The sequence below is a fragment of the Nannospalax galili genome, unplaced genomic scaffold (genome assembly GCF_000622305.1).
Source record: "Nannospalax galili isolate Female #2095 unplaced genomic scaffold, S.galili_v1.0 scaffold136, whole genome shotgun sequence".
In the NCBI taxonomy this organism is placed as follows: Eukaryota; Metazoa; Chordata; class Mammalia; order Rodentia; family Spalacidae; genus Nannospalax; species Nannospalax galili.
Window position 1 is genome coordinate 1,924,299 of NW_008340872.1, and position 27,345 is coordinate 1,951,643.

At 45.3% G+C, this 27,345-nt stretch overlaps 1 protein-coding gene and 1 pseudogene across 1 annotated transcript in view; both read right to left on the reverse strand.

The window, feature by feature from the left end:
- Positions 1-27,345, reverse strand: part of Clic6 (chloride intracellular channel 6) — a 57,318-nt gene that overhangs the window by 10,930 nt on the left and 19,043 nt on the right. Inside the window, exons 2-5 of the mRNA XM_008835926.3 lie at positions 8,476-8,585; positions 7,807-7,932; positions 6,734-6,840; positions 5,100-5,281 (exon numbers count right to left, since the gene is read on the reverse strand). Coding sequence (XP_008834148.2) covers positions 5,100-5,281; positions 6,734-6,840; positions 7,807-7,932; positions 8,476-8,585 — 525 coding nt within the window. The remainder of the gene's footprint in view (positions 1-5,099; positions 5,282-6,733; positions 6,841-7,806; positions 7,933-8,475; positions 8,586-27,345) is intronic.
- LOC115070877 lies at positions 2,838-2,963 on the reverse strand (annotated as a pseudogene).

Below are 27,345 nucleotides of genomic sequence, written 5' to 3' on the forward strand. Positions count from 1 at the left end.
CAGCCAACTGTATGTAATTTGGCCCTGATCACACATGGTCTCCTGGATTTGGGGAGGGCTAAAGTATACAATCTGGGGAAGGCTAGGAAGAGAAGACTTGACCCATACTGGGTAAAGGCTTTCCAGTGTACATACCCTCAGGTCATTCATACACCTCAGCAACCACTCAGTTTTCTCAGTAAACAAGCTCAGTAAATTCATTGGTTCCCTAAGAAAACTTTAATCAAACATTGGCTTGACTCTAGAAACCTGAAGGGGAATAAGCATTGGTTAGTATCCCAAGGACAAGAATTCTCACAACAGATGGAAAATTTATTTCGCTATTATTATTTGTTAATGTTTTTGTGTCGTAATTATTAAAAGAAGAAAATGAGAATGTGAACAGTGTTAAAAGGATATGGGGATGGAGATATTTTCCAAAATAGAAAAAAAAATGATACCTAGGCAAGTGGTGAAGGTCTGTGTAGGTTTGTTATCATATATAAAGGATGAGACAAAAATAATATACACACAATCTTAAAATGTCTATGGTCATAGTTTAAGGAACAAAATATCTAGTCAAGGTTTATCTGAGCAGATTTGGTTTTTCACTCAAGCCTTATCTATATAGCACATGATAATTAAAAGTACCAGACTGGTGGAAGGCCTATACTAATCTGGTCAGAGGGACTTAAAGGACAGTTTTTGCCCCTTGCCCTCCAAAGTTGACTAAGTTCCAGGTGACTATGGACCATCTCTCAAAAATGTCCTGTAACTGTGGTGAGTCACCTGTCCTCTTGTTCAGGGAGGCCATGGAGGCCCCACCAGATGGACTTGAACCAGTATCCAGTCTACAAAGAGGAGGGTCGACTCAGAGGAAACATTTCCTCCATGCTTCCAACTGAAGCCAGCCATATTCGAGCAGGACCTTTGACTTACCTTCACATAGGTGGAACTGGTAAAAGAAAGGAGCCAGGGGCTCCTCCTAAGCCCATGTGACCCCTGAGGAACAGATCCTCAAATTACCTTAAGAGTAAAAATAAACTGTTTGGGCCAACTGAATGGTCTTAAACACCCAAAAAGAAAGTATAACCAAAGATTAAAGTCATCAGTATATTTCTTTAAGAGTTCAAGGGATTATATTATACATCTCAAACATTAGGCTTAAGTCCATATAAAATGTTATTTGACAATTATTTCTCATTGATGCTCTTGTTCTGAATCAGAAAGTGCTTCTCAGATGTAAGACTTCAAATCTTGGTGTGCAATACTGTAGTGCCCACCTGTAGCTAAGGGAGACAACCTGCTATTGTTCTAAAATGATGGCCAAATTTGTTTTCTTCCCCATCTAAAAGTATTTGAGAGGGAACTGACACTGATTCTAACCACTCCAACAGCTACCAAAAAGCCTGAAAGCAAATCCTGAATCCATCACTCTAGAGTCCAGCCTTGGCAGACAAAAGAAAAACGAGGAGGAACCCAATAGAGGGATGCTTTTGGAAGTTCTCCTCAAGAAATTCCAATGGACTCTCATATGAACGTTTGGAAAATTGCCCTAGTTCCCTATCTAGAACTTATAATGCTAATTACTCTTGCCTTTACTTCTCCTTCACATCTCCTATTCACCAGTCAAGGACTTTCTTTCCCCCCTACAGATAAGTTATGCAATTTGGGAGCCTTTTAGATAGATCCACTGAAAGAGTACCCCAGTTGCCTCACCCTGCATCCCTGTTCAGCATGGAAGATGCCAGAGTGGTCTGCATCCTGATTCCCTATCCGCAAGCTGGATAACCTCTTCAGAAGATGGTGTGATAAGAATAGGAGGTAGGATTTGGCTAGGCAGTTAGTGTAAAAAGACCCCAAAGAAAAGTAGCCAGTTTCTTGGCTAAAAATCAAAATGTCCTTGGGCCTCTTAGCAACATACTCCATTCCAAAGGCCAAAAATGTCAGAAGTATTTGGGAGCTCTTATCTAATCCTTAAAAGATTTTAGGGTTACCTCTTCAGAGGGAGGAATGTTAAAGTGGCAAAAAGCTCCATAAAAAAAAAAGGAGAAAGAGCACATAAAGTTATCAGAAAAACGTGATGGGGAGATATGGGAGGAGCTGGATGGGCAGGAGTGGGCACGGATTTCATCAAAACACCTTATATGCTTATATGCCTGTATGAAATTCTTAATAAATTATTTTTAAAAGTGTTCAACATCCTTAGTAATTAAGGACTTGGAAATCAAAACTACTTTAAGAATTCATCTTACCCTAGTCAGAATGGCTAAGATCAAGAGAACAAAGGACACCAAATGCTGGTGAGGATGTGGGGAAAGGAAGTTCTCAGTCACTGGTGCTGGGATTGCAAACTGGTACAACTGTGGAAATCAGTGTGGAGAACTCTTTAAAAAGCTAAGAATGAATCTACCATATGATCTGGTCATTTCCTCTTTGAGAACTCAGCACTTTCTGAACAGCACGGAGAAGCACGCACTGGCCTCTGTACTGACTGAGGTGCCTTGGTCTTCGAGTTAGTGATTATGCCATCCTCCTGTAGTTTTACCAAAGATGGAGCCCATATTCCATTTTAGTACCATTTCTGCTGAGTTTCAAAAAGCAGAATGAACTAAAGATCTCTTGACTCCCTCATCCTTTCCCTTGACTCCCTTGGATTGATGCTCGGTTCCTCCAGAAGCACTTCACTCTGGAAGATCATTGTGCACTTTGATATTCTGAGTGTTAAATGGCTTTGAATTTTGCTAGAAGGTCTTTTAAGCACCATCGACGGCTTTATTTCTCTCTGAAGCCTCCCCCTTCCACTGAAATGTAATTGTTCCTTTTATATTTTATGGTTTTCTTTTTTTTAAATACATAAGTGTATCAATAGAAATACCAGGTTTAATAGACACCAAAGCCAAGAAAACCAACAATGCCAGATAGTGAATGTCTAACACACTGCCAGCGGGAGGGACTACTGAGTGCAGGTACCATTCAGAGCATTATGGTGTTCTTATTTATATGTACGTGCATGTGTCTGTGTGTGGGGGTGTGCACATGTGTATGGGTGCCCACAGAGGTCAGAAGGTGTCAGACACCCTAAACTTGGAGTTTACAGGTGGTTGTGAGCCATCTGAAGTGGGTGTTAGGAACCGGACTCTGATCCTCTACAAGAGCAACAATTGCTCTTAACTGCTGATCCAGCTCTCTGCTCCCTCCTCTTTTTATATGGACAAAACAAGCAGTAATTAATGCTGTATAGCTGGAATATTTCCCATTTTCTAGGTCACTGAGGGCATACCTTTCAAAGTACATCTTGTGCCAGGCGTGGTAGTGCACGCCCTTAATCCCAGCACTCAGGAGGCAGGAGCAGGCAGATCTCTGTGAGTTCAAGGCTGAGTTTCAGGCCAGCTGGGGCTACAGAGAGACCCTGCCTCAAAAAGACCAAAAAAAAAAAAAGTATATCTTGTCCTCAGACCCTTCTTCTTGCTCTTTCTGCTTTCTGGCTTCCATAAAATGATCAGCTTTCTTCTGTCATGATGTTCACCACAGACCTACCAGCAACAGAACCAGGTGATCATGGACCATATTTCTGAAACTATGATCCAAAATAAACCTTTCTCTTGTTGTTGATGTTTTAAGCATTTTTTAAAAATACTTTATTATTTTTATTTTATGTGTGTAAGTGTATTGCCTGCATGTGTATAAGGGCACTCATGTCCTGCAGAGGTCAGACGAAGGCATCGGATCCCCTGGAACTGGAGTTATAGGTCGTTATTAGCTACCACATGGGTGGTGGGAATGAAACTCGGGTCCTCTGCAAGTGCAGCCAGTGCTGTTAACTGCTGAGCCATCTCTCCAGCCCCATTTTAACACAGCAACCAAAAATTCTTCAATCTGCACATGTCTCTTCCATGCTATATTAGCCACAGCAAAGACTAAAAACAGTCTCTGACAGGAACTAAGCACCATGGCATGAATATCCTGGTGGAAAAGACTTCCAGACTTAGCAGGTTTTGAGGAATCCAGCCACGTTCATTAGACTTTGGATGTTAGGGCTCTGTTAGGGCTCATATCACAGCTACTGAAGACGTTCACTCACTAGATCAGCAACATTAATTTGAAGTGGGCATCCCTCCAAGACAACAGAGACGAGAGGAAGAGGTTAAGCAGGGCAAAGACTGAGGGGGAAGAAGATGTGTAGGAAGAGACAGGCAAAGTTACAGCATGAAGTAACCAAGAGTGCCAGGTGGCCCACAGGAGCAGCAGCACCATGGGCAGTGTGAACGTCATGGATGCTTTCTGACAGCCATTTACAAGTGAACTTAGAGCACAGCATTGACTTGTAGCTCCCTGTTTCCCCCAACATCTCCACTCTTACATTCCTACATTAGCTTTGAACCTGGTGGGAACTTAACTATTAGGATACCCAGAGCTAAGCACAGGCTTCTTCCTGAGGCATCCAGAGGCCACAGACGTGCAATCCAGAGGCCACAGACGTGAACCTCTGGGGTTGCCACTAGAAGTCTGATTTTCTAGATCAGATGAATTGATCGGGAAATTTGGATTTCCAAATGCTCTCCCACACAATCCTTATATCTTCAAACACTGGAGAATACTGGCATTTAAGCCCTAACCGTAGACGACCATTGACTCATATCACGCTTATCTACTTCATGCTCAGCTTCCTAGGAAGACAGTCACCAGCAATGAAAGAGACCAAGCCAAGGAGCGCTATCAGATGCTCTTAGCTGTAAAGAGCTGATACTCAAAGACGATAGAACAAGTTTTGTTTATCCCTGCAATTATCAACAATGCATCATCTTCAAGCCATGTGTATTAAATGCCAAAGACATTTCCTTGAGTTGCTTCGTTTAACTTTTGTTTAGACTGAGAACATCAGTGAACACAGATGGACAGGGGCCAAGTTCACAGGCATTTCCTCAGAATACTTAGAGCTCATGGTTCCATGTGTCTAAACCTGGCAGTCTGGCTGCCTTGAACAGAAACAAGCTAGTTTTTAATTCAAGAATCTGCATTTCAGGCTGTTTCAAAGTGTGGCCCAAACACAAGTCAAAACAAAATAAAGCAAAACCTTATTCATGGATCCAGCACAGGTGTCAGAGAGAAAGACAAACCTTAATAATGTGGAGCTTGGGTAAGAGGTTACAGTCGGCTAGTGTGAGCTCATTCCCATCCAGAAACTTCCTTCCGGAAACAGTGACATCCTCGGTGCTATATGCATCTATTTCATCCGGCAGGGGGCTGTTCAGGTAATTGTCCAGCTTCTTCAGGGCCCGGAGCAGGTTCTTTTCATAAACTAAAGCAATAAGGCAAGAAATTACTGAGCTAGGCTATGTGGGTGTCACTGTGTTCCTCCTAGGAAGGAGAGAGCTTGAGCCTCTTCCTTGAGGAGACGTGGCTGGTCAGCAGTGAGAAGGACAAAAGGATTGGGATGTACAGTGTCTGGACATGGGTCCACTCCTCCCTGTCTGATCTCACAGCTCTGCAATTCCTAGAACTCATCTGTCTTTTAGACTTCTTAACATTTATTCTATGTTTTTAGGGCTGGAGAGATGGCTCAGCAGTTAGGGGCACTGGCTACTCTTGCAGAGGACCTGGATTTGATTCCTAGCACCCGCATGGTGACTAACAACCATCTATAAGTCCAGTCCCAGGGATCCAATGCCCACTTCTGACCTCCACGGGCATTGCATGATATGGGTGCATTTATACACATTAATGTAATACATTCATACACTTAAAATGAAAATAATAAAGTATTTTTTATTTATTTTATGTTTTTAATTAAATTTTTTGAGGATTTCATACATGAGTACTGTATTTACATCATTTGTACCCCTCTCTCTCCCTCTAACTCCTTCTGTGTGCCCCCTACTCCCTCTCAAATTCATGACCTCTTATTGTTACATGTATACATACACACATATAGCACATACATAAGTATATATACACAATCTAATGACTCCATTTAGTGGTGCTCATATGTGCTTGTGTTTAGGGCTGACACTTAGGATTAGAGAGCCTATCAGGGAGCTTGTCCCTGAGAAAACTGAATCTCCCTCTCAGCATCCATTGATTCCCGGCAGCTCTTTATCTAGGGATATGGCCCTATGCATTTTCCCCATCCACGTTGGCTTGTCAACTGTTTTTATTTATTTATTTACTTATTTATTTATGTGTCTGTGTGTGCGTGTGTGTATGTGTGTGGAGAGAGAGAGGGAGAGAGAGAGAGAGAGAGAGAGAGAGAGAGAGAGAGAGAGAGAGAGAGGCATGAGAGCAAGTGTTTTCGGAGACAAGAGAAGGGTATCAGGAGCCCTGGAGCTAGAGTTACAGGCAGTTGTGAACCTCCCACTGTGAATGCTGGGAACCCAACTCGGGTCCTCTGCGAGAGCCGGCAGTACAAGCTCTTACCCACTGAACCATCCATCTCTCTCACCCTGAACTCATCTCTTTTTCAATATTTATGAAAGCCAATGACAAGGTAGGGATGGGTAGGAGCATCATTTAAATGGTTCCCATGTTGCAGACAGGAAGACTTGACGGTGACCATTTCCCCTTAATAGTGTCGTATTCTGGGTTCCTAAACTCTAGAAACATTTGGTTTCTCAAGAGTCACGTGCAGAGTCAAAGCTGGAGGCATTTTCCCCTCATTTGCAGACTTCATCTCTACTGTCTGTGAAGTGTGTCTGAATGGCCAAGATCTTACAAGACCACGTGGAACCAAACATCAGTTAAGACAAGTACTTACTCTCATTTGTGTCCTTCTTGGTGTTTTTAATAAATGCTGAAAATTTGGCAAAAACATCATTTCCTGCTGAGTTAGATTCAGGGTGTTGGGTTCCTAGCTTAGGGTACCTTGAAAAACACAAAATTGGATGGTCATCAAAAGAAAAACGACTGAGTCAGGATGATGCAATGGAGGAAATGTCTTTCTCTAAACAGACATAAAAATGAACAGACCCTCTGGGCTGTTTTCATAATCAACTAATCTTCAAGGTCAAGTGGAAAGATACTTTGGGAGAACCGCACTGGCCCTGGGGATTTTGTCCTGATGATGATCAATCCTAGGACACAGAGGCCAACCTGAGGCTGCTTGTCTTAGTTCCCTCCTTAGTCCAGTGAAAGCATTTGACTAGAAGGTTACCACAAGTGCCACATAGCAGTGGCCAGGCTCCCCTACATGCCAATGGCATGTCTTCTCTGCCTCCTGCCATCCCGTCCTAATTGCCAGACTTTAAGTGCAAAGAAAGGAAGTTGTGGTGCTTCGTTTAAAATGTCAACTTGCCCCAATCTAGAATCTCCTGAGAGGAGAGCCTCAATTGAGGGATTCCCTAGAGCAGGTTGGCCTGTGGCCATGTCTGTGGGATAGTGCCTTGATTGTTGATGTCGGAAGACCCAGCCCACTGTGGGTGGCACCATCCCTAGGCAGGGGGTCCTGAATTGTGTAGGAAATAGCAGCAAGCACCATGTATTTCCCTCTGTTCTTGACACTAGACATGATGAGGTTAACTACTTTAGGTTCCTGCTGCCTACACTTCTGTGTTATCATGGGTTGCAACTTGGAAGTGTAAGCGAAATAAACCCTTTCCTTCCCTAAGCTGCTTTTTGTCAGGATATTTTATCATAGCAACAGAAATGAAATTAGAACAGAAGCCCAGGCGAGATGTCTAACCTGGCTCTGTTTCCCATGGTACACAGTACATGGAAAGGAAGCGACACACCACAGGAAAGCAAACACATGAAGCCCAGAGCTTTAGAATGGCCCAGCATGGGGTGGGGCAGTACCGACCAAGTTATGAGTACTGGCTCTAGGAAGCCTACCTTGGGGGAGCTAGCTTCTCCTCTAAGAACTCCTCGATCTTATTCACATCTGTCTTGACTTCACCATCAAAAGTCATGAAAGGAGGATTTGTCCCGGGAGCTAGGTTCTGAAGGTCTGCAGGCTTCCTAGACAGGAGGGAAGAGCAGTCTTGGGTATTTGGGTTCATGTCCAAGGCTTAGCAGTATCCTCTCAATTTAAGAGATATAACCCTTGCGGATCTCAAAGTAGCCTGTGAATTTGAAAGATGACTTCTTGGTGATGAAGGTAAAAGTGTACATGAACAAATGGTGGTCTCTGCCCTCTGCAGCCCCTTTTCTGAATATGGAGATGGGAAAGTTAACTCTCCAGTATCATCAGCCAGGAACTATACTGAGAAAGGCTTTTGGGAGACACACAGCTGGCAGGTTTCCAGGGAAAACAGGCTCCCCCTATCCCCAACTCCTACTCCTTCCTGACTGCAGGCCCTGAGCTTTAGATAAACCCCACTCTTTAACTCACATCAGGGTTCCTTCCAGACTTCTAAGCAAGGACAGACATACTGTGATATGCCCATGGGCCCCAGGAAGTGTGAGAGTGCACATGTGCGTGCACACAAGCATGGGAGGGTGTGCTGGTGTCTACAAAGAATTAGGTCTGGTTATTTCTATGACACAGAAGCCTTTCCTCACCTCTTCAGATCCACCGTTGTCACATTGAATATAACACCCTTTAGCCAGAGGATCATAAAGAGACGCTGGGAAAATGGGCAATTTCCAATGCTCTCACCATCGTAACCAGCCTGCAAGCAAGAAAAGAGATCTCTACCTGAGCCAGTCTCACAGTCAGAGATGTCAGAGTCACGATGTGTATGCAGTGTCATTATAATTTTTATGGATGGTCATGATACCACAAACAGCTTTCTAAGACCATTTAACTAGGGTCTGCACCGGGTTGGAGATGGATATGAAATGGGGAGCGCGTGGGCGCGTGTGCGCGCGCGCGCGCACACACACACACACGCACACACACACACACACACACACACACACACACACACAGTACACAGAGCCTTTTCTTCCTTCCCCCACTACCTTACCACTTCCTGCATGCTGGGCTTCTGAATAGTTAGAGAGAAAAAGGGCAAATGGTAACTCTCTTCATTACCAAATGCAGAAAAGAAAAACCACACCTTCCCCCACTCTGTCTCTTGATCCCCTCGGAGAGAGGCAACAAGTCCTCCAACTTGGATGTCCATGCTTAAAAACAAATGCCCCAACTTTTCCACCACAACAACATCTCAGTCTCCACCACACATGTCTGCAGGATGAGAGTTTTAGAGTACATGGATTTTAACACCACAGGACATGAACAATCTTATTAGTCCACCTTCAAATTCATAGGGGTGGCAGGGAGGTGAGATGGGGTCAGTGTGGAAGGACACATAAGGCTTCCTTCTAAGGCACCAATGCAGGTCATCCACTCACAAACACACACACCAGACCCAGGTCCTCCTTCCCCTGAGCTTCCAGAAGAGGAGACAGTCTGCTGTGGAGGACAAGAGAGACCTGCATGGGGCTTCACAACACCCAGTAAGGGGAATAATGGGCCAACTCGAACAAAGGGAGTTCTGAAACTCTCCTTCCCCTGCCTGTCTCCCTCCACTACACAAATCTCTGGCAATGTTAGGATGCTAAAATCACGCAACCAAGAGCCAGGAGGGCTTTAGACTGACCCCTTGTATCCTATTGTGCCTAGATGTGATATGCCCCCCAGTTCACATGCTAGGAGCTTGGTGCCCAGGGCACGGGTGTTGGTGATGGTGTGGGACCTTTAAGAGATGGAATGAACTTGGTAAGAGGGTTCCATGGGTAAAAGCACTTGCTGCCAAGCCTGAGATCCATCCTCTGAACCCACATAGAAGAAGGTGAGAACCAGTTCCCACAGATTGTCCTCTGACCACCATGTGTACAGGCACACGCACATGCACACATGCGTGCACACACACATTCACACACTAAGTGGATGGTGATGACGTCACTGAGGGCTTTGCTCTGGCAAAGGATTAATGTCTCTGGGAGTGAGTTTTCATGAGAGCAAGTTGTTACTAAAAAAAGATAAAGAAATTTTTATCTTTTATTTTTTATGGTATGTGTATGAGTGTATTGATTGTGTGTGTATAAGTGTACCCATGTCTTGCAATGTCCAAGGAGGTCAAGAGAGGGTGTCAAATTCCCTGGAACTGGAGTTACAGACCACATAGTTAGCCACTATGTGGGTGCTGGGAATTGAATCAGGCTTTTCAGCAAAAACAGCCAGTATTCTTATCCACTGAGTCATCTCTCCAGCCCCAAGAAGAAAAAAAAAATATTTTAAAAGAACAAAACCAGGTCTTCCTGCTATGTTTGGCTGGTTGGTTGGATTTTTGTTTGTTTGCTTATTTTGAGACAGGGCACTGTAGCTCAAGCTAGTGTGAAACTCGCTGTATAGATGAGGATGACCTTGAATTCTTTTTTTTAATTATTTTTTTTTTAATTTTATATGTATGTCTGTATTGCCTGCATGTAAGTGTGCCCATGTTGTGCAATGCCCACGGAGGTCAGAAGAGGCCCTGGAATCCCCTGGAACTAAAGTTAAAGATGGTTGTTAGCCACCATCGGTGCTGGGAATTGAACCCAGGTCCTCTACAAGAACAGCCAGTGCACTTAACTGCTGAGCCATCTCTCCAGCCCCAATCTTGAATTCCTGTTCCTCCTACCACCAACCTCCCAATGGATGAGATTACAGGTGTGCACCATCACACTCAACTCCCTGGTCTCCTGTTTTGTTGTGTGATCTCTTCTACACTACCTCCTCTGCCATGTGATGCCATTCACCATCAGACCATCATCAGAGCCCAGCAGAAACCAGGGCCATGCTCATGAGCTTCTGGCATTGCGTGCTCAATCAGCCTCTTTATACACTCCTTAGCCTCAGGTATTTTGTTATAGCAACATAAAACAGGCTGATGTACATCCCCAGACTTCATGGCCACACAATCAGTCTTTAATGGCAAAAACACAATCATAATTCAACACATGAACTCTATTTCTGCCAAAAAGTCTATTTCTTTAGTTAAAAGAAAGTGAGAAGAAACCACTGCCATACACACAGAGGACATGAGGCAGAAAGCAGGCTGCTTGTTTGGAAAAAGAAGAAAAGAAAAAAATGGCTCAACAAAATTGAATAAACTAGAGTATCCTGGAGGTAAGTCTCTGACTTAAATCACCTGGAAAGCTTATCAAGGATAAATCAGTGGGCAAAACAACCATTAATGGCTATTCCTACACATTACGAGGAGGAATGACAGACAGCTCAATTTCTAAATTGATTGGGCTGGGAAGATGGCTCATCAGGTAAAAGTACTAGCCATACAAGCCTGATGAGCTGAGTCCAATACCCAGAACCCAGATGCTGTGACATGCAGACATAATCCCAACACTCCTACTGCAAAACAGGAAACAGAGACAGGAGCATCACCAGCGAGTTTGCAGGCCAGCTAGCCTGCAGCACACACTGCAGCATCAGAAACAAGAGAGACCCTGCCTGAAAGGGTGGGTGGCTCCTGAAAGTTGTCCTCTGACCTACACACAATCAATCAGTCAGTAAGTCACTTTATAAAAGGAAATCCATGTGCACTGATGTGTGTATGAGTCTCTGTCTCTGTCTCTCTCTCTCTCTGTCTCTCTCTCTCTCTCTCTCTCTCTCTCTCTGTGTGTGTGTGTGTTATCAGAGGTCAAATCTAAGTCCCCACAAACACTACGTAAGTGATCTACTACTGAGTTATATTCCCAGTCCACAGAGAAATCTAAGAGGTCAATAAGCACATGAAACCCCTCATAGTCATTAGCCAGCAAGACCATGCAAACTAAAGCCACAAGGATTCACCTACCCGAACTGCCAAAAGGTCTGACAAAACCAAATGTTGGCAAGAACACAGAACTACCAAAACCCCACTCTCTGCCAGCAGAGGGCAAATCAGTACAATTACTTGGGAAAACTGAAAGTCCTCTACCAAAGATAAATGTAAACTTGCACAGTGATTCCACCCCTGCAAAAATGAGTCTTTATGGACATGGAAAAGCTCCTTTGCAGATGTTCTCATCAGCTGTAATCTAAAGGCCCAAAGCTGGAAACAACAGATACTATCAGAGCAGAATGAATAAACTAGTCGTGCTATATTCAGATCTGGGAAACCCCACCACAGGGGCAAAGAATTAGCTCTTCCTATAGGCAACCATGTAGAAGGCCTGTACTATGTAATGCTGACAGAAACCAGAGGCCTGTACAGCTGAACACAAAGTTTGAGCACAGGGAAACCCCTGGGAGGAACTCAGAGCAGCAACATGGGGAGACAGGGTAGTCCCCAGGCAGAAGGAAGTCTGTGGAGGAGCTGTGCTCTGTCTGATGCCGGTGGTGGTTCTCCAGGTTGAGAACCAGTCTTCAGGTTGAGTACTTTACTAACCATAAGTTTGATCTCAATCCAGAGGAAATGAAAGTAAAGGTAATGTGTTCAAATACAGAGCTAAATTCAGGGTTCTTGCAAAGAGTGTTTCATTTCTAGAAATCTGAATTTTGACAAGCTCTGCTGAGTTGATGTGATGGTAATGGCCAGGGACCAGCTCCAAGACACACAGTCTTAGCTGTTTTGGGGGCCAAAAGTAAAGTAGGGCACCAGCAGCAGCAGCAGCATGTGAGGCAGGACATGGGAAACTCCAGGGGGACACTCGGTCAACAAGAAGACTTGTAAGGCTTTTATAAACAGCTACAGAAACATGGAGCTAAAGGTGGGCTTAAGTCACATAGTGTCTCCAATATGGAACTGGAGAGATGGTCAGCAGTTAAGAGCACATACTGCTTTTGCAGAGGACCTGAGTTTAGTTCCCAGCACCCACATCAGGTGGTTCACAACTGCTTATAATCCAGCTCCAGGGGATCTGACACCCTCTTCTGGCTTCTTCAGGCATCTGCACACATGTGCATATACACACACAGACATATACACATAAAATAAAACTTTTAAAAAAAGGAATCCCCAACAGACCCAGATTGATGTGTTCAGAGTTACCTCTGAGTATGGGCTCCACATCCCCATCATCTGGTACCTTCCTTACAGTAGACAGTACCCTCCTGCTCTGCCTATTAGAAGGTGAGGGTCTGAGAATTCCCTTGGGTGGAGTCTGATATTCTTGGCAGCCAGATGGGTGACAAGGGGAACAGTTATAATATAGGCACACAAGTAGTCTTTTTTATATATTTTAATTGAATTATTATGCATTTAATATGATACTTCTTGATCATATTTAGACCCCCTCCCCTAAATATGTACCCTCCATAGACACCCCCCAACCAGATTTCATGCATTCTGTCATATATATTAAGGTCTTTCAAGTCAAGTTTGTATTCCCAAATGTCCCTCATTGTGAGTTCATCTACTAGAGCCTAGTCGACCTATCTAGAGTCACTCCCTTAAAGAAGACCGACTCTCCCTCCCCCAGCAGTGATCAGCTGCCAATAGTTTCTCAGCTAAGGCTGGGACTTCTAACCCATTTCCCCACTTCTATGCTGGGTTTTTGTCTGGTTTGAGTTTGCATGGGTCTTATGCATGCTGTCACCATTGCTGTATGAACATATGAGCAAGTTCCCAGCTTCCTGGAAAACTCTGTTTCCTTGTGGTCATCCACCCCGCACCATCTCTGGCTCTTACAGTCTTTCTACCCCCTTGTCTGCAACAGCCTTTGAGTCCTGGGTGGCAGAGATTTAGTGAAACATCTACAATGCAACCTCTATACCTAAGGCTCAGGGAATATAACACAACAGGGAGTCTCTCCAGCGAAGCTTCTTGCAACAGGTGGTGATTAACAGAAAGCTACAAGTGGCCAAAGTGTAGAAAAAAGAGACTGCTGACTGTGTGTCCCTGGATAGGACTCTTAAATTAAACCAAGTAGTCTTAACAATTCCGTGGCAGATGGACTCTGAAACATGACCCTGCCTTATCCACCTAAGGACAGACAGGGACCCCACCACCCTGTGGCCTTTTGGACGGTTGCTCTGGTCGCCACACTCTCTGTCCTGTAGCATGGAGGTGAGCTATATAAAAATCCTAGCTCTTGCTGCCTGGAAAGCCTGTCCAACACTTTCTTACCTGCTGCAGGTTCGGGCACAGTCAGTTCAAGCCAAGGAAAGCAAGAGAGAGCAAAGTACAGGGCCGTGTAGTTAGGCCAGTCCCGACTTGCTCCTTGGCTTTTAAGCCTCTTACTTTTATAATGGCTACGCTAAGCACAATAAAGTCTAAAATAAGTTCTGCAGAGTGTGGTGAGTGTTGTCCTCTTTCTCCCTTGTCTCTGGAACCTTTGGAATCTGCTCACAGCTCTGGGAATGGGGCAGATCCCTGCTGAGCACCAGGCCTCTTGCTCCTTGGCTGAGAGTCTGGAAAAGCTCACCTTGACGAAGCACTCCATCTGTGATGTCTCTCTGTCTCCCCCTCCGTTCCCATCTGGGCATCTGGAGAACTGATTGCACAGTCGCTCTGCCCTGCACTATCTCTCTACTGCTCCCAAATTTACATCCACGGTTTCTCTTGAAATTGTTCTTGCTGTTTCCTCAATCCTGCCAGTTAATTCCTTCAGAGGAATAAAGGGCCTGGGGGCAGTATAGTTCTTTAAACATTAGAAGTACCTTTGCCGTTCAATTCTGTAAAACCTTGAGCTCAAGGCTGAAGACAGCTCAGTCGGTAAAGTGCTTTCTGCACAAGCGCAAGGACCCGAGTTCAGTCCTCAGAAGCCATATAAAGGAAGCCAGGCATGAGAGTGGGTGCTTGTAATCCCAGTTTGGGGGAGATGGAGACAGGCAGATCTCTGGGGCTCACTACCCAGTCAACCTAGTAGAATCTCCAGTTTAGAGAGAGACCCTGACTCAAAATAAAAAAGATGGTTGGGGCTGAAGAAACGGCTCAGCAGTTAAGAACACCGGCTGCTCTAGCAGAGTACCCGGATTCGACTCCCAGCACCCACATGGCGGCTAACAATCATCTATAACTCCAGTTCCAGGGGATCCCAAGCCCTCTCTGACCTCCATGAGCATTGCATGACATGGGTGCACATACACACATACAGGTAATACACTCATACACATAAAATAAAAATAATAATTTTCAAAAATAAAGATGGAGATCAACTGAAGAAGATACCCAACATCAGCCTTTGGCTCCCACAAGCATATATGCATACCCATGCACATACATGCACACACACATACACACCAAAAATTTTAAAATAAAACCCCTCCAGCTTAGCAGGCACCGTCACTCATATGCAGCTAGGGTGAAACATTTGGTCAGCAAGTGAGACAATAATCTGTCTGACCACAGCACCCACAACATAAGGTTAATGAAAAAACCATCAACTGTTCATTTTCCCCCGTGACCTTGACATAGAATTTTTGCAACCCAGTAGAGCTAGTGAACTGAAGGTTACCAGGCATCTTAGAAGACTTAGCTAGCTGCCCCAACTACCAATAAAACAGGATTTACATATCCAGCATTGCATCATCTTAAATTGCTTCAAACTTTTTTTTATCTATCTCAGTTTGTTGTAAATGAGGGGGTTACGGGAACATGGTGGGAGGGACGAGGACGCCTTGCTGCCTAATTTTATTACTTTAATGCGCTTCAGAGCTAGGATGTGCCAGCAAAAATAAAGGCAAAGATACGCCATCTCCACGGCCCATTATTGAGCAATAATGGGGGTGGATCGCCTTGGTTGTATCATTAACCCGACAAGATGATGGGCTAAATACATCCACACAAGGAGTGAATAAATGACACTGTCCCCGTAATTGGGATGCTCTGCCGTATGAAGTTTTATTTTCCAATGCTGGTAATTCTCTCCAGCTAATTGCACTCTGGGTTGAAATTTCTCAGCAGGGTTCTCAGCCCACAGGGGAAGTTTTTGTAGGTACACATTTCTGATGGAATCTGATTAAGCAGCTTGAGAAATCAGAGTGCTTTTCATTTCTACTGAAGACCCAAGACACTTTGAGAGGCCAGGATTATCTTGCCTTTCAGAGTCCACTTTTGGGGCATCCTTGGACGGCAGTTCTCAAAGGAAGAACATGCGTGCCCCTGACCTGTTCCCAGAAACCCCCTTTGCAAATGACATCCACCATGGCTTTGAGGATGTAGTAAGTCTGCCCGGCTTGGCTTTGTATCACTGGCCATTCAGAGGGCCCCTGAGGTGTGATAGGGAAGGATCTGATTGGCACTGCACAGGTGAGCAGCTCTTCTCTGCCAAAGGTCCTCTGAAAACCAGAAGAGGCACGTCAGAGGCAGCTCTGTGTGGGAGACCCGAGTCACCTCAGAAAGGAGCAAGAGCTTTCATTCATGAGGGAAGAGCTCTCATGGCCTCACCATCTCTTACAGACCCCACCTCGCAATACTGTCAGAGAAGCAATCAAATTCCAGTGAGTTTTGGTTTGCTTTGTGTGCACATGGGTGTATGTGTTCACGTGTATGAATGCAGGCATGTGCATATATTGCACACATGTGGGGGTCAGAGGACAACCTTGAATGTTGACCTTCACCTTCCACCTTCTTGGAGACAAGGTCTCTTGCTGTTTTTCCACTGTGAACACCAGGCTAGCTGGCCTCAAACTTCCAAAGATTCCCCTGTCTCTGCCCCTCATCCCCTTTGTAGATTCACTGGGATTATAGTCCCTTGTGTTAGGGGTCTAGCTTTTACACGGTTGCTGGGGATTCAAACTCAGATCCACATGTTTACACGGCAAGTGCTTTGCCAATTGAGCCTTCTCCCCAGTCCTCAGCATGAATTTTGGCGGGAACAGTCCAACCACAGCAGCAGCTGACAAAGGGCAGTCAGAATGCAGGACATCCAGAGAAGAATGAAAGCAAATCAGGTGGAACCTGGTTCCCTCGCTTCAAGCCCCAACTACAAATGTCCTTGCATTCCTCCGCATGTCCTCTGCTACAACCAGCATCCCCTAAGATCCACTGCATCTTCCCTGGAGTTCTGTGTGGAGACTGAAGGGCCCTTCCATAAGCACTTAGAATTTTACTGCAGGTCCAACTGACCCTAGAGTTCAACGAGCATTCTTACAAGATGTGTGTGAGCTATGAACAAAACCCTGGAAGACTTGGAGGTTGTCAGCCTCCAGCATGAGATGTGCAACATGGCCAGTACTTGTAAAAACAACATAGTCATACCCCAATGTGCCTCCACCCTGAGCCCACTGTGTCTCTGCTCTGTAGAGGGTCAGGACCAGGCAGATGGTCACATCCCTGGGTGAGTGCCTTGCAGGAGGTGGAACTGTCCTGCTGGGTCTTGGCTTGTTTGGGTGTGGAAGTAAATGAGAGGGCTGAGATCCCTCTTACCCTGGCCACAGTGAACACCTGCAATCAGGGACCCAGCCCTCATGTACTGGCAGTTCCTTGCAAAGAGGAATCCTTAAACAGTGACTGTGGGGACAATGACTTTGCTGGGCCCGGAGACCGATGGAGCCCTGGAAGTGCCTCATGGGAACCCCACAGGACCTCCCTGATCCTTCTGCTCTGTGTCAAGAGCCAGGAGTTTTTGCACCTTTCTGAAGTTTATGTTTTCACTGAAGAGACCACACACGTTGAGAGTCAGATCTGCTTTGCGGAAAGAGACTAGAGATGGAAGAGGGAGAGTCACAGCAAGAAGCTTGAGTCACAGTCAGCAAAGTCCCCCCCCCATACCATCCTCCATCCACAGCCTCCTGGTGTAAAGCTGATGGCTTAAGCTACATTGTTATAATACTCTACAAGAGCTTACACTGGCATTTCCATTCTAATTTATTTTTTTAATTTTTACTATGTGTCTATGTCTGGTTTTTGTGTATGTATGCATGTATGTATGTATGTAATGTATGTATGCATGTGTGCATGTGCACAAGTGTGCTCCCTGTGCAGATGCAGACATGTGGAAGTCAGAAGTTGACATCAGGGGATGGATAGATTGCTCAGTGGTTAAGAACACTGGCTGCTCTTATAGGGGACCCAGATTCAGTTCCCAGCACCCACATAGCAGCTAACAGCCATCTGTAACTCCAGTTCCAGGAGATCTGATGCTCTCTTCTGACCTCCACTGGCACTGCAAACACATGATGCACTTACATATATGTAGGAAAAATATTCATGCACATAAAATAAAAATAAACAAATAAAAATCTAAAAGAGAAGTTGACGTCTTTTCTACCTTAGCTTTTTGAGACATGGTCTCTTACCAAACCCGGAGCTCAGTGTTTTGAATAGATATGGCTAGCCAGCAAGCCTTGGGCCCACTTCTTTCCATCTCACAGCACTGAGGCTATAGACATGCACTACCACACCCAGCTTCTTACATGGGTGCTGGGGATCTGAACTCAGTTCCTCCTGCTTACCCAGTAAACACTTTACCCAGGAGCCAGCTCCCTAGCCTGACATTTTCAGTTCTAAGCAACCCTAAGTTTCTCTGAGACAACCTGGTCAAAAAGAATGGAAAGAGCTATTAGAGTCAGGGAGAAGTGGAAAGCTTTAGCTCCACTACTGAATAAACATGTAGCCTTGATCAACTTTTTTATTCTCCTTGAGCCTTGGTTTCTCCATTTTAAAAAACAAGGATACGGTCTGGGCCCACAGCTCAGATGATAAAGAACTTGCCTTGAAAACGTGAGGACCTGGGTTTGGTCCTCTAGAACTTGTTTGTTTAAAGACAGGTGTAGTGACACATGCTTATAATTCCAGTGCTGGGAATTAGAGACAAGCAGATCCCTGAGATTCTTTGGCCAGCCAGCCTAGCCAACTTGGAAAGCTCCAGACTAAAGAGAGACCCTGCCTCAAAACACAAGGTGGGCAGCACTTGAGGAAGGCCAGTCAAAGTTCCCTCTGGCCTCCACATGCATGCCTCTCTAAATCTCCTACTGCTCTCCTCTGTCTTGTCCTCTCAGGCTGCTGACACTTCCTCAATGACCTCATGCCCTCTTCCTACATCTTGTCCACCAGCATGACGGGTAATTCTCTCTCTCTCTCTCTCTCTCTCTCTCTCTCTCTCTCTCTCTCTCCCCCTCCCCCCATCTAAGTCTCTGGTCAATATCTCTGTTTCTTCTGGATTCAGCCTACTTTGACCATCCAGTGTCCTGTTTCTTGTTGACCTTGGGACAGTATCTCCTTCTGCACAGAGAGGCTAATGTCTCCTGTGTTCATTTCCTTCCTAAGGCATGCCATAAAACTCACATCACAGAGCAAATGCCACTGTTCTCCAAAGTTCAATGAAATCCCTCACCACATAGAGTTGCTTTACAGTTAGGAGTTGACAACTGAAAGCCCCTTATCACCTCTAAGTCCCAGGAAAGCTTGGATGTCTGGTCACCCTACTGCTTGCTCAGGTAAGACCTTTATTTCAGAGAAGGGGTAAAGCATTATTAACATCCTCCTGGGTCACCTGGAACACTCGCCTATCAGAGCAAACACACAGGAGGGCCTGTCAGGGCCCACAGCTGACACTGAATGCTGAGAAGAGGGTTCTCCCACTCACAAGGACACATCAGCTTTCCGAAAGGGCAGGCAGACAAACAGGCTGAGACCTGTGGAGATGCAAGAAAGAGTCAGGAGCATAAGAAACAGCCTGAAGAGCAGCCCAAGTCTGCAGAGGAACTAGCCCAGGGATAACTCTCCACGCTCCCTCTCCCCCAACCTGTGGATGAGTCTGCTACTCAGCTGGACCAGAGCAGCAGGACATCAGGTGGTCCACACCCCTAACACGGCCCATCTCAGTACACAGTAGAGACAACTGAGCAAAAGGCACAGCACAAGTGGGCCAGAAAATAGGAAAGTCCTCATTTTTAAATTCTAAGTATCTCTCAACAAAGGCCTCCATTTCTGTTTGAGCCTTCACAGGACTCCTTGAATTAAAAATGTAAATGAATCTCTGTCAGGTTGAGTAGGAAAACTTTCCAGGCATCACCTATGCAGGAGGCAGTGGGTAAGAAAAAGGTGGACTTGGGAGTGTCTCCTCCCAGGAAGTCAGGGCTCAAGAGATCTCCATCAGTCCCACAGGTTACCTTGGAAGACAGTTTTTACGTTTGTTCTAAAAAGGAGACACATAACTAGATTCATCTTCTCAAAACAATAGGCCAGCGGCCCTAAGAGGCCCATGGTCCATCTCTGCCTTTTACAGATGTGATTATAAACCAAAAATGGCCACCTTGTAAAAGAGTAACCATGATGTTGATGATAGTGACCCCAGTCATAACAGCAGCTTAGACATGTATAACACTTATTCTAAGCATTTTACTCAAACTACTTCAGTTGATCCAATAAGGACCCTATTTGATGTGTGTGCCATTACTGTCTCCATTTACAGGTGGGAAAATGAAGACACAGACAGGCAGAGGCGCCTGCCCAAGACCACACAGCAGGATTTGAACCCAAGCAGCCCAATTCATGCACACTGGGAGAACACGGAAGTCTCCCGCTCCGCCCCCACCTCCACCTTCCGCAGGATCCCTCCCCAGAACAGGGGAGCTTGCTGACTTGTCTTCCCCATCCCCCTGCTCTATGAGGGTGGAGGTATCTTGCAGGGTCACAACAACAATAAGTAAATGAATATCTGAAGCAGATGACAAGTACAAAGGACACTGCGTTGGAACAGAAGATGGAGCTGGGTTGAGGCCCTCAAATATGTACACCCTGTGTGCTGGATCCCCGGGAGGAAAATGCTCGACAGCCCTGCTGGGCACCTTTGGCGGCCATGAGCTGTATCTTCTTTTTGCTCTCTAGGATGACAAAGAGGTTGACTTTGTAATCGCCACCCCACAGCTGGAGTGCAAGGAATCCTTCTGCCTGGTTAGAAGCACGGACCCCCTAGCCTTGTGTTCGAACTAACCAGGCAAGGCTAGTGCTGTAGAACAAAGGGAGTCCCACAAAGCTGTGAGGCTGGGCAGACGTCCTTTCTCCCAGCAAGCCAGGCAGGCAGGAGCAAGGTCTCCGAGGGAACACCTGTCCAGTCTGCTCCATTCCAGGCCACCAGAGCCCCATGGTGCATGTTTCATGTGGTTAGACAAAGAGTTTGAGTCTTGGGTCTTTTTAAGGCCGGTAAAACCAGTGCTCACATTGGCCATGTATAGTTTTCAATAGAAGCACCCAGAGACTGCTGAATACTAAGTCAAATCACTTCTCAATATAGAACATACACTTTTTGGATTGCCCTTCTCACTTCATGTCTGAGAAAGTGTCCATCAATATCAATAGAGAAATCCAGGGACAGCCTGGAGATAGTCCACAACAGGCCTTCCAAACAGGTCTACCCTTGAAGGCAACTCTCCCTGCCCACGGCCTTGGCTGACGATGGCAAACTGGAGAAACAAACTTGAAGACTGTTTACTGATGCAGTGAAAGGAAAATGACCCTTTGAAGATGCCCACATCCTACCACACAGCACCTGTGAATGCATTACCTAACATGGAAGCAGGGACTTCACCAATAGTTAGGAATTTTGAGGTGGAGGTGTTATCCTGGACCCAACCTGGTCACATGAGTCCCTGAAAATGACACCCTTTCCCAGGTGCAGTCAGCAAAGGTTTGACTTGGGGGGAAAAATCAAAGAGGTGAAACAGCATTAGCTCTGAAGATGGAGGAGGGACCGCAAGCCCAGGAGAGCAGGTGGCCTCCTGCAATTGGAACACAGGACTGTAAACTGTCCTTGGAGCCTCCAGAAGGAACTAGCCCTCTGACACCAGTGTGACACCCATTATGCCCAGTCCTATAGAGCCATAAAATAACAAACCTGAGCTATTTAAGGCTCCTAGTCTCTGGTCATGTGTTATAGCAGCAGCAGAAAGCTCGTACAGGTTAATTCCCAAATGGAAATCCTAGTTCTTTGCCCAAGACAGTTCAGTGGGTCAGTTACAAATGAGTCATGCCAAAGGACCACCCATGAGGCAGGTAGCTCTTCATCTGTTTCTAGAAACTTCCTTCACAGAGCCAATCCAGGGATTTGTGTAATACGCAGGAAGAAGAACAAGCAAAGATTTTTGTGTCCTGAGCCAAGACACCAGATCCTCTGTGTGAACTCAGGAACTTCGATTACTGTTTTGGTGTGAACCACAGGAGACTTGTTCATTCCTCCACACCACAGTGGGGGCCAGAGTCTTTGTTTTTGTTTTTGTTTCAGACAGGATCTCACTATGCAGCTCTGTCTGGCCTGGAACTCGCTATGTAGATCATCCAGGCATCCAACTCACAGAGATCTGCCTGCTTCTGCCTCCAGAGTACTGGTATTAAAGGCATGCATCACCACACCTAGCCTTTAGAGGCAAGTTCCCTATCGAGTTCTTTCCAGTTGAATTCACACAGCTCTTCTCTCCTGATATTTTAATTTGCCAAGACGGGCTTCAGAGTCTATCTGTCCAAACATTTAGCAAGGCACAGACCCAGATGTTCATCTCAAGAGGGGGAAGGGCCCGTGCCACTCAGCCCTTTTTATTCGGGCTTCCTTACCATGGTTTTCACAGCCTGCCCTTAAACACCCATCTATAGAAACAGCTTCAAAAGACCATTGGTGTCCCCTAGTGGCCACAAGATGTATTTTTCATGTGTTACTTGACTGACCATATGCACCAGGAATTAGGTTCTGAGTGAACATGCTACTGGGTTTTAACACCTTTAAGGGAGTTAAAGCATCTGGATGTACCCATAACTTGAGGGGAGGGGTGCCAGCTACACAGCATTTTCAGCCTTAAAATCAGAAATTCTATGGTTTGGGAGATAATTCTGTTGGTAAAGCACTTGCTGTGGTGAGCATGGGGATCTGGGGAGCTGAGTTCAGATACCCAGCACCTACATCAAGAGCTGGGGGTAGAGAGTCACACCTGTAACCCCAGCCCTGGGGAGAAGAGATAGATAAATCGATGAGATAGATGATAGATAGATGATGATGATGATAGATAGATAGATAAATAGATTAGATAGATAGATGATAGATAGATAGATAGATAGATAGATAGATAGATAGATAGATAGATGATATATATATCCAGAAAGCCTAGGAAACTTGCTCTCCCTACCCAATAGCCCCTCTAGACCTCATTAAAAAGCTACCAAGAGGGCATTGCACTGACTCTCTGTCCTCTGCTAATTTCCCATCCCAAACACACCTGGGACCTGAACAGGGTATCACTAAAAATACCTCTTAATGAACCAGTGTCTAGTCTACAGAGGTCAACATAGAGGAAACATTTCCTCCATGCTTCCAAGCAAAGCCATCCATGGCCGAGTAGGACCTTTGACTTATCTTTACATAGACAGAACTGGTAAAAGAAAGGAGCCAGGGGCTCCTCCCAAGCCCATGTGACCCCTGAGGAACAGATCCTCAAATGACCTTAAGAGTGAAAATAAATTGGTTTATCTGGGCCAATTGTAGGGTCTTAAACACCCAAAAGGAAAGTATAACCAAAGATTAATGGGGTCGATATAATTTTTAAGAGTCCATATATATAGCTAAAAGGCTACATAAGAATAAACAATGCCAGACAGGCGATACCTTCCTTTAAGTTATTAACCAAGGTGGCGCAAGAGACTCCCAGACAGTAACCCAGCATAGAACTGGAGACCCCAATCTTATCTAAAGGAATATTGACAACTGATTGCTGCTAGATGAGGAACAGCTTCTCTTCCTAAAACGAGGATCTCTAGATAGGCTAACTAGATTCAGCAGACGGACAAGCACTGGGGAACGGCTGGGGGTGCTGACAACACAGTGGACAGAAACAGGGATGACAGAGTGTATGGGCTCCGGTGTGTGGGAGGGGGGAGGCTATGGGAGGGTGCCATTTGGGAAGTGGGTATATAGATGAATAAGATTGTGTGGGATGTTCTGTATGATATACACACAAAAAAAAAAAATCAACAAATTTTTTAAAAGACATAATTGAGGAGGAAGTATAAAAATTTACTTCATGTTAATTAGCAGAGGTGATAAACATTACCATTGAAATCTACCTGATGACTTTATATCCATGCTCAGGTACTAAGGATCTAAGTGTAACCAACTGTGACTAGTAAGAATCAGATATATAGAGATTAAAGACACATGTGCAAACATCTAAGCGTTAGTAGCATTAAAAATGTAGGAAACAAAAAAAAAATACCTCTTAATTTGAAATCAACAGGAACACTGTAGACAGTTTGCTCGTGTTAGGAAAATACCAATTTCGTATTTGTTCATTAATTCTCAATTCTCGCTGAAGAACTGGGGTGGGAACAGGGAAGAATCACCATGGGTAAGAGAGTAGGGCACCCCACATGCTGGGCAGTGCAGACCATGCAGCAGAAATCCTAAGCATCTCTAAGTGTTCAAATCCAGCTTTCTCATTTTGCTGAGTTTTCTTGCTGGTTCACAAAGTTCTTCAGAAATGCAAAACTTCCTGAGGTGGAGGGTCAAGTTTCTGTTTTCTTTTTTCAGTTTCCTCTATAATATTTAGAACTGTTGAGGAGGCTAAAGGTGTGGAGCTACATATTAAAAAAAGAAAAAAGTCCAATATATGAACGTTCTCTGCTGCTAGGAACTGGGAATTCCATGGTACCATTTGTCAGTCAGTGTATCGGAAGTCTCGTAAAGGCTCTGAAGGGAAGTAATGTGAGATAGAGATTGGGGCCACTGTGGGTTTTAGAATGCTTTCTTTTTAACATCAGATGGCAGAAATCAGTGCTCTGTGGTTAATTTTGCAGGTGGAAGTCAGTGATCATGTAGGATACGATATGTGAGATGTGGAGGAGTCTACCTGTCTAAAAAATGTTCCCACAGCCTTCCATGCAAGCCTGAAGGTTAGAGAATTATCTAGAAAAAAAAAAAGCCACAAGGCTCTATCAAGAATAGTGGCTTTCTCCAGGTCTAACCTATGAAAGAGTGCTAAGGTTCCTGCAGGGTAAGGCTCTCTGCATTTCATCAGGCACAAAGCAAACGAGCCCATCTGGGGAAACCTTTCCACAGATGTTGGATAAGGTGGGAAAAGCAGGTGAGCACTCTCTTCCTTCCACATAAATCTCATTTGTTAGAGATTTGCTTGTCAGATCTCTCTCCAAAATACTTGGCACCATTTTGAGAAACTGTATTTATTAGTGCAGCTGGCCACTGAAATGATGAAGAACATTCACCAAAATGTGGAAGTACTACCATACAGCACCCTGGGAAGCAAAAGGGGTTTGGTTCTTAAACGGAAGTCCTCAATGTCCCCTGACAGTCCTTTTTCTCTTAGCCATAAAGGTTGGAAAGGAAGGGTTTCTTCCTACTAAACCAAAACACCAGGTTTCACAAGCTTACCGAGCAAACCACACCGTGGTGTTACACTTGTAAGAGGGGACATGGAACACAATGTACGAGATCGTGTCATGTAGAAAACACAAAAAGGTGATGTTAAGCTTCACGCAGAAAAATCACACACATGATTTTTACAAAAAGTGTGGCATTTGGGAAGAAAAATCACAGAATGTTATAACTCTGTTCCAAAGGAATGTGACTCCACTTTCAGCAATCAAAGTTTACTTTACCTTTTATAGCTGCTTAATGTTTATAAGGTCAAGGGCTCTGGGTCATGACAACTAATTTGCTAAACTTAAAAGTTCTTTGTCCACCAAGACAGTACCACCCTATAGATGTTGACAATTCAAGTGCAGAGAGTTCAGGATACTTCCACCATTACAGAATGATCTGGAAGCTTACCCTCCCCCCCATTTCTCACTCTGACCTGGCTTAATCCCCACAAAGGGAAGGGCCCTGGCTTAAGGCCCAAGGGGATCAGCTGCTCTCTAAACAGGGAAAAACACAGCTGTCTGGCCAAGGCTGACACACTGGCTGCATTAGAAGGAAGTCTTTTGATGTCACGTGCTTTCTTTGGCAAATACTGTAACACCCTTCCTGCCCTCACCCTTGGGAAAGAAGAGGAGAGGGACCGACACCATTTCAGGGTTCCCAACCCTGACCCAGCCTGAGATCAACTTGACATTGTTGCCCAAAAACTCAGACAAGAGGCAAACCCTTCAGAGTAAAGACTCCTGTTTTCACAGCAGGGAGACAGGCTAAGTGAACATGTCTCTAATCCATGTCTCTAATTTATTCCAAATCATACAGAGGCCATAGTCTAGTATCGGGACGGGAGTCACCTTATCTGCCACATATAAACAGACACACTGATACCGTGCGTGGAGAAGGCTAAAATTTTCTAAACAGATCTATTTCTTATCCTGACTCCAATGTGAGTCCACTTCTTAAGACTTGCCATATTTCAGTTTTTTATAAAGAAGCAAAGCAAAATTAATGTTGGAAAACTGGAATTCAGAGTTACTGCACAGAATAATCCCCAAATATCTCAAAGCAGGATACCAGTAGATAATTGCACAGGCAAAGTCATGTAATCTGTTTCCAGAAGGAAATAGAATATGGTGGTAACCTGAATGTGATTTGGGGTGATGCACTGACCCCGGAAACTGGTGTTGCCCAGGCAGGCATCCAAGCAATGCTGTGCCTTCACCAAAGAACACTGCTCACCCCAATCTCAACACCTAGAAGTCTGGCCTTTGTTTGGGAACATACAGGATCTAGCAGGCAAGTCCAAGCATGCCCAGTGAGCCCCATGCGTTCCAGCCCAGCACACTGCGAATGTCAAAGTCATATTGCGATGTCAAATAATTGGATTCCCCTGGAGATGCTCCTGGTGGAACCTTCAAACAAGCTCTCTTGATCCATCAACAGGACACAGATTTGGGAAACAACAGAACGGTCTTGTCTAATGGGAATGAAGAAGTTGACCTGTCTCACCTCAATAATGTTCACTGAACCAGTGAGTACTACCTCAGGGTGCTCAAAAAGAAGCTGCCAGTAAGATGGGTGTGGGTGGCAGGATGTAGAGCAAAGCATGTGCCTTCGTGCCCAGTGGAAGGGGACTCAGAAACAGTAACACCTTCAAGGAAAGGTCAAAGCTGAGACAGTTGTCTGTAAGCTTTTGCCAAACCTAAGGAAGTGATTGCAGAGGGGGACTCTGCAGAAGCCACAGCACCCAGAGAAGGCCCAGGCCACCACGGGGTACACCGCCACAGGACACACGTTCGCACTTCCAGGCTACCACGGGGTACACCGTCACAGGACACACGTTCACACTTCCAGCTACCACGGGGTACACCGCCACAGGACACACGTTCGCACTTCCAGCTACCACGGGGTACACTGCCACAGGACACATGTTCACACTTCCAGGCTACCACGGGGTACACCGCTGCAGGACACACGTTTACACTTCCAGGCTACCACGGGGTACACCGCTGCAGGACACACATTCACACTTCAGTCTGGGCTGGGGTGAGTAAGGGTAATACCCCTCAAAACGTGTGTGGAGCTGGGTTTAGGACTGGAAGTTGCTTCTTAAGAGTGGGTCTTGGGCTACCACAACTGGAGACGTGAGAAACAGAAGAGACTCAACAAACCTAGGCCCCTTCTCTTGGCTCTACCTTCGCCCTG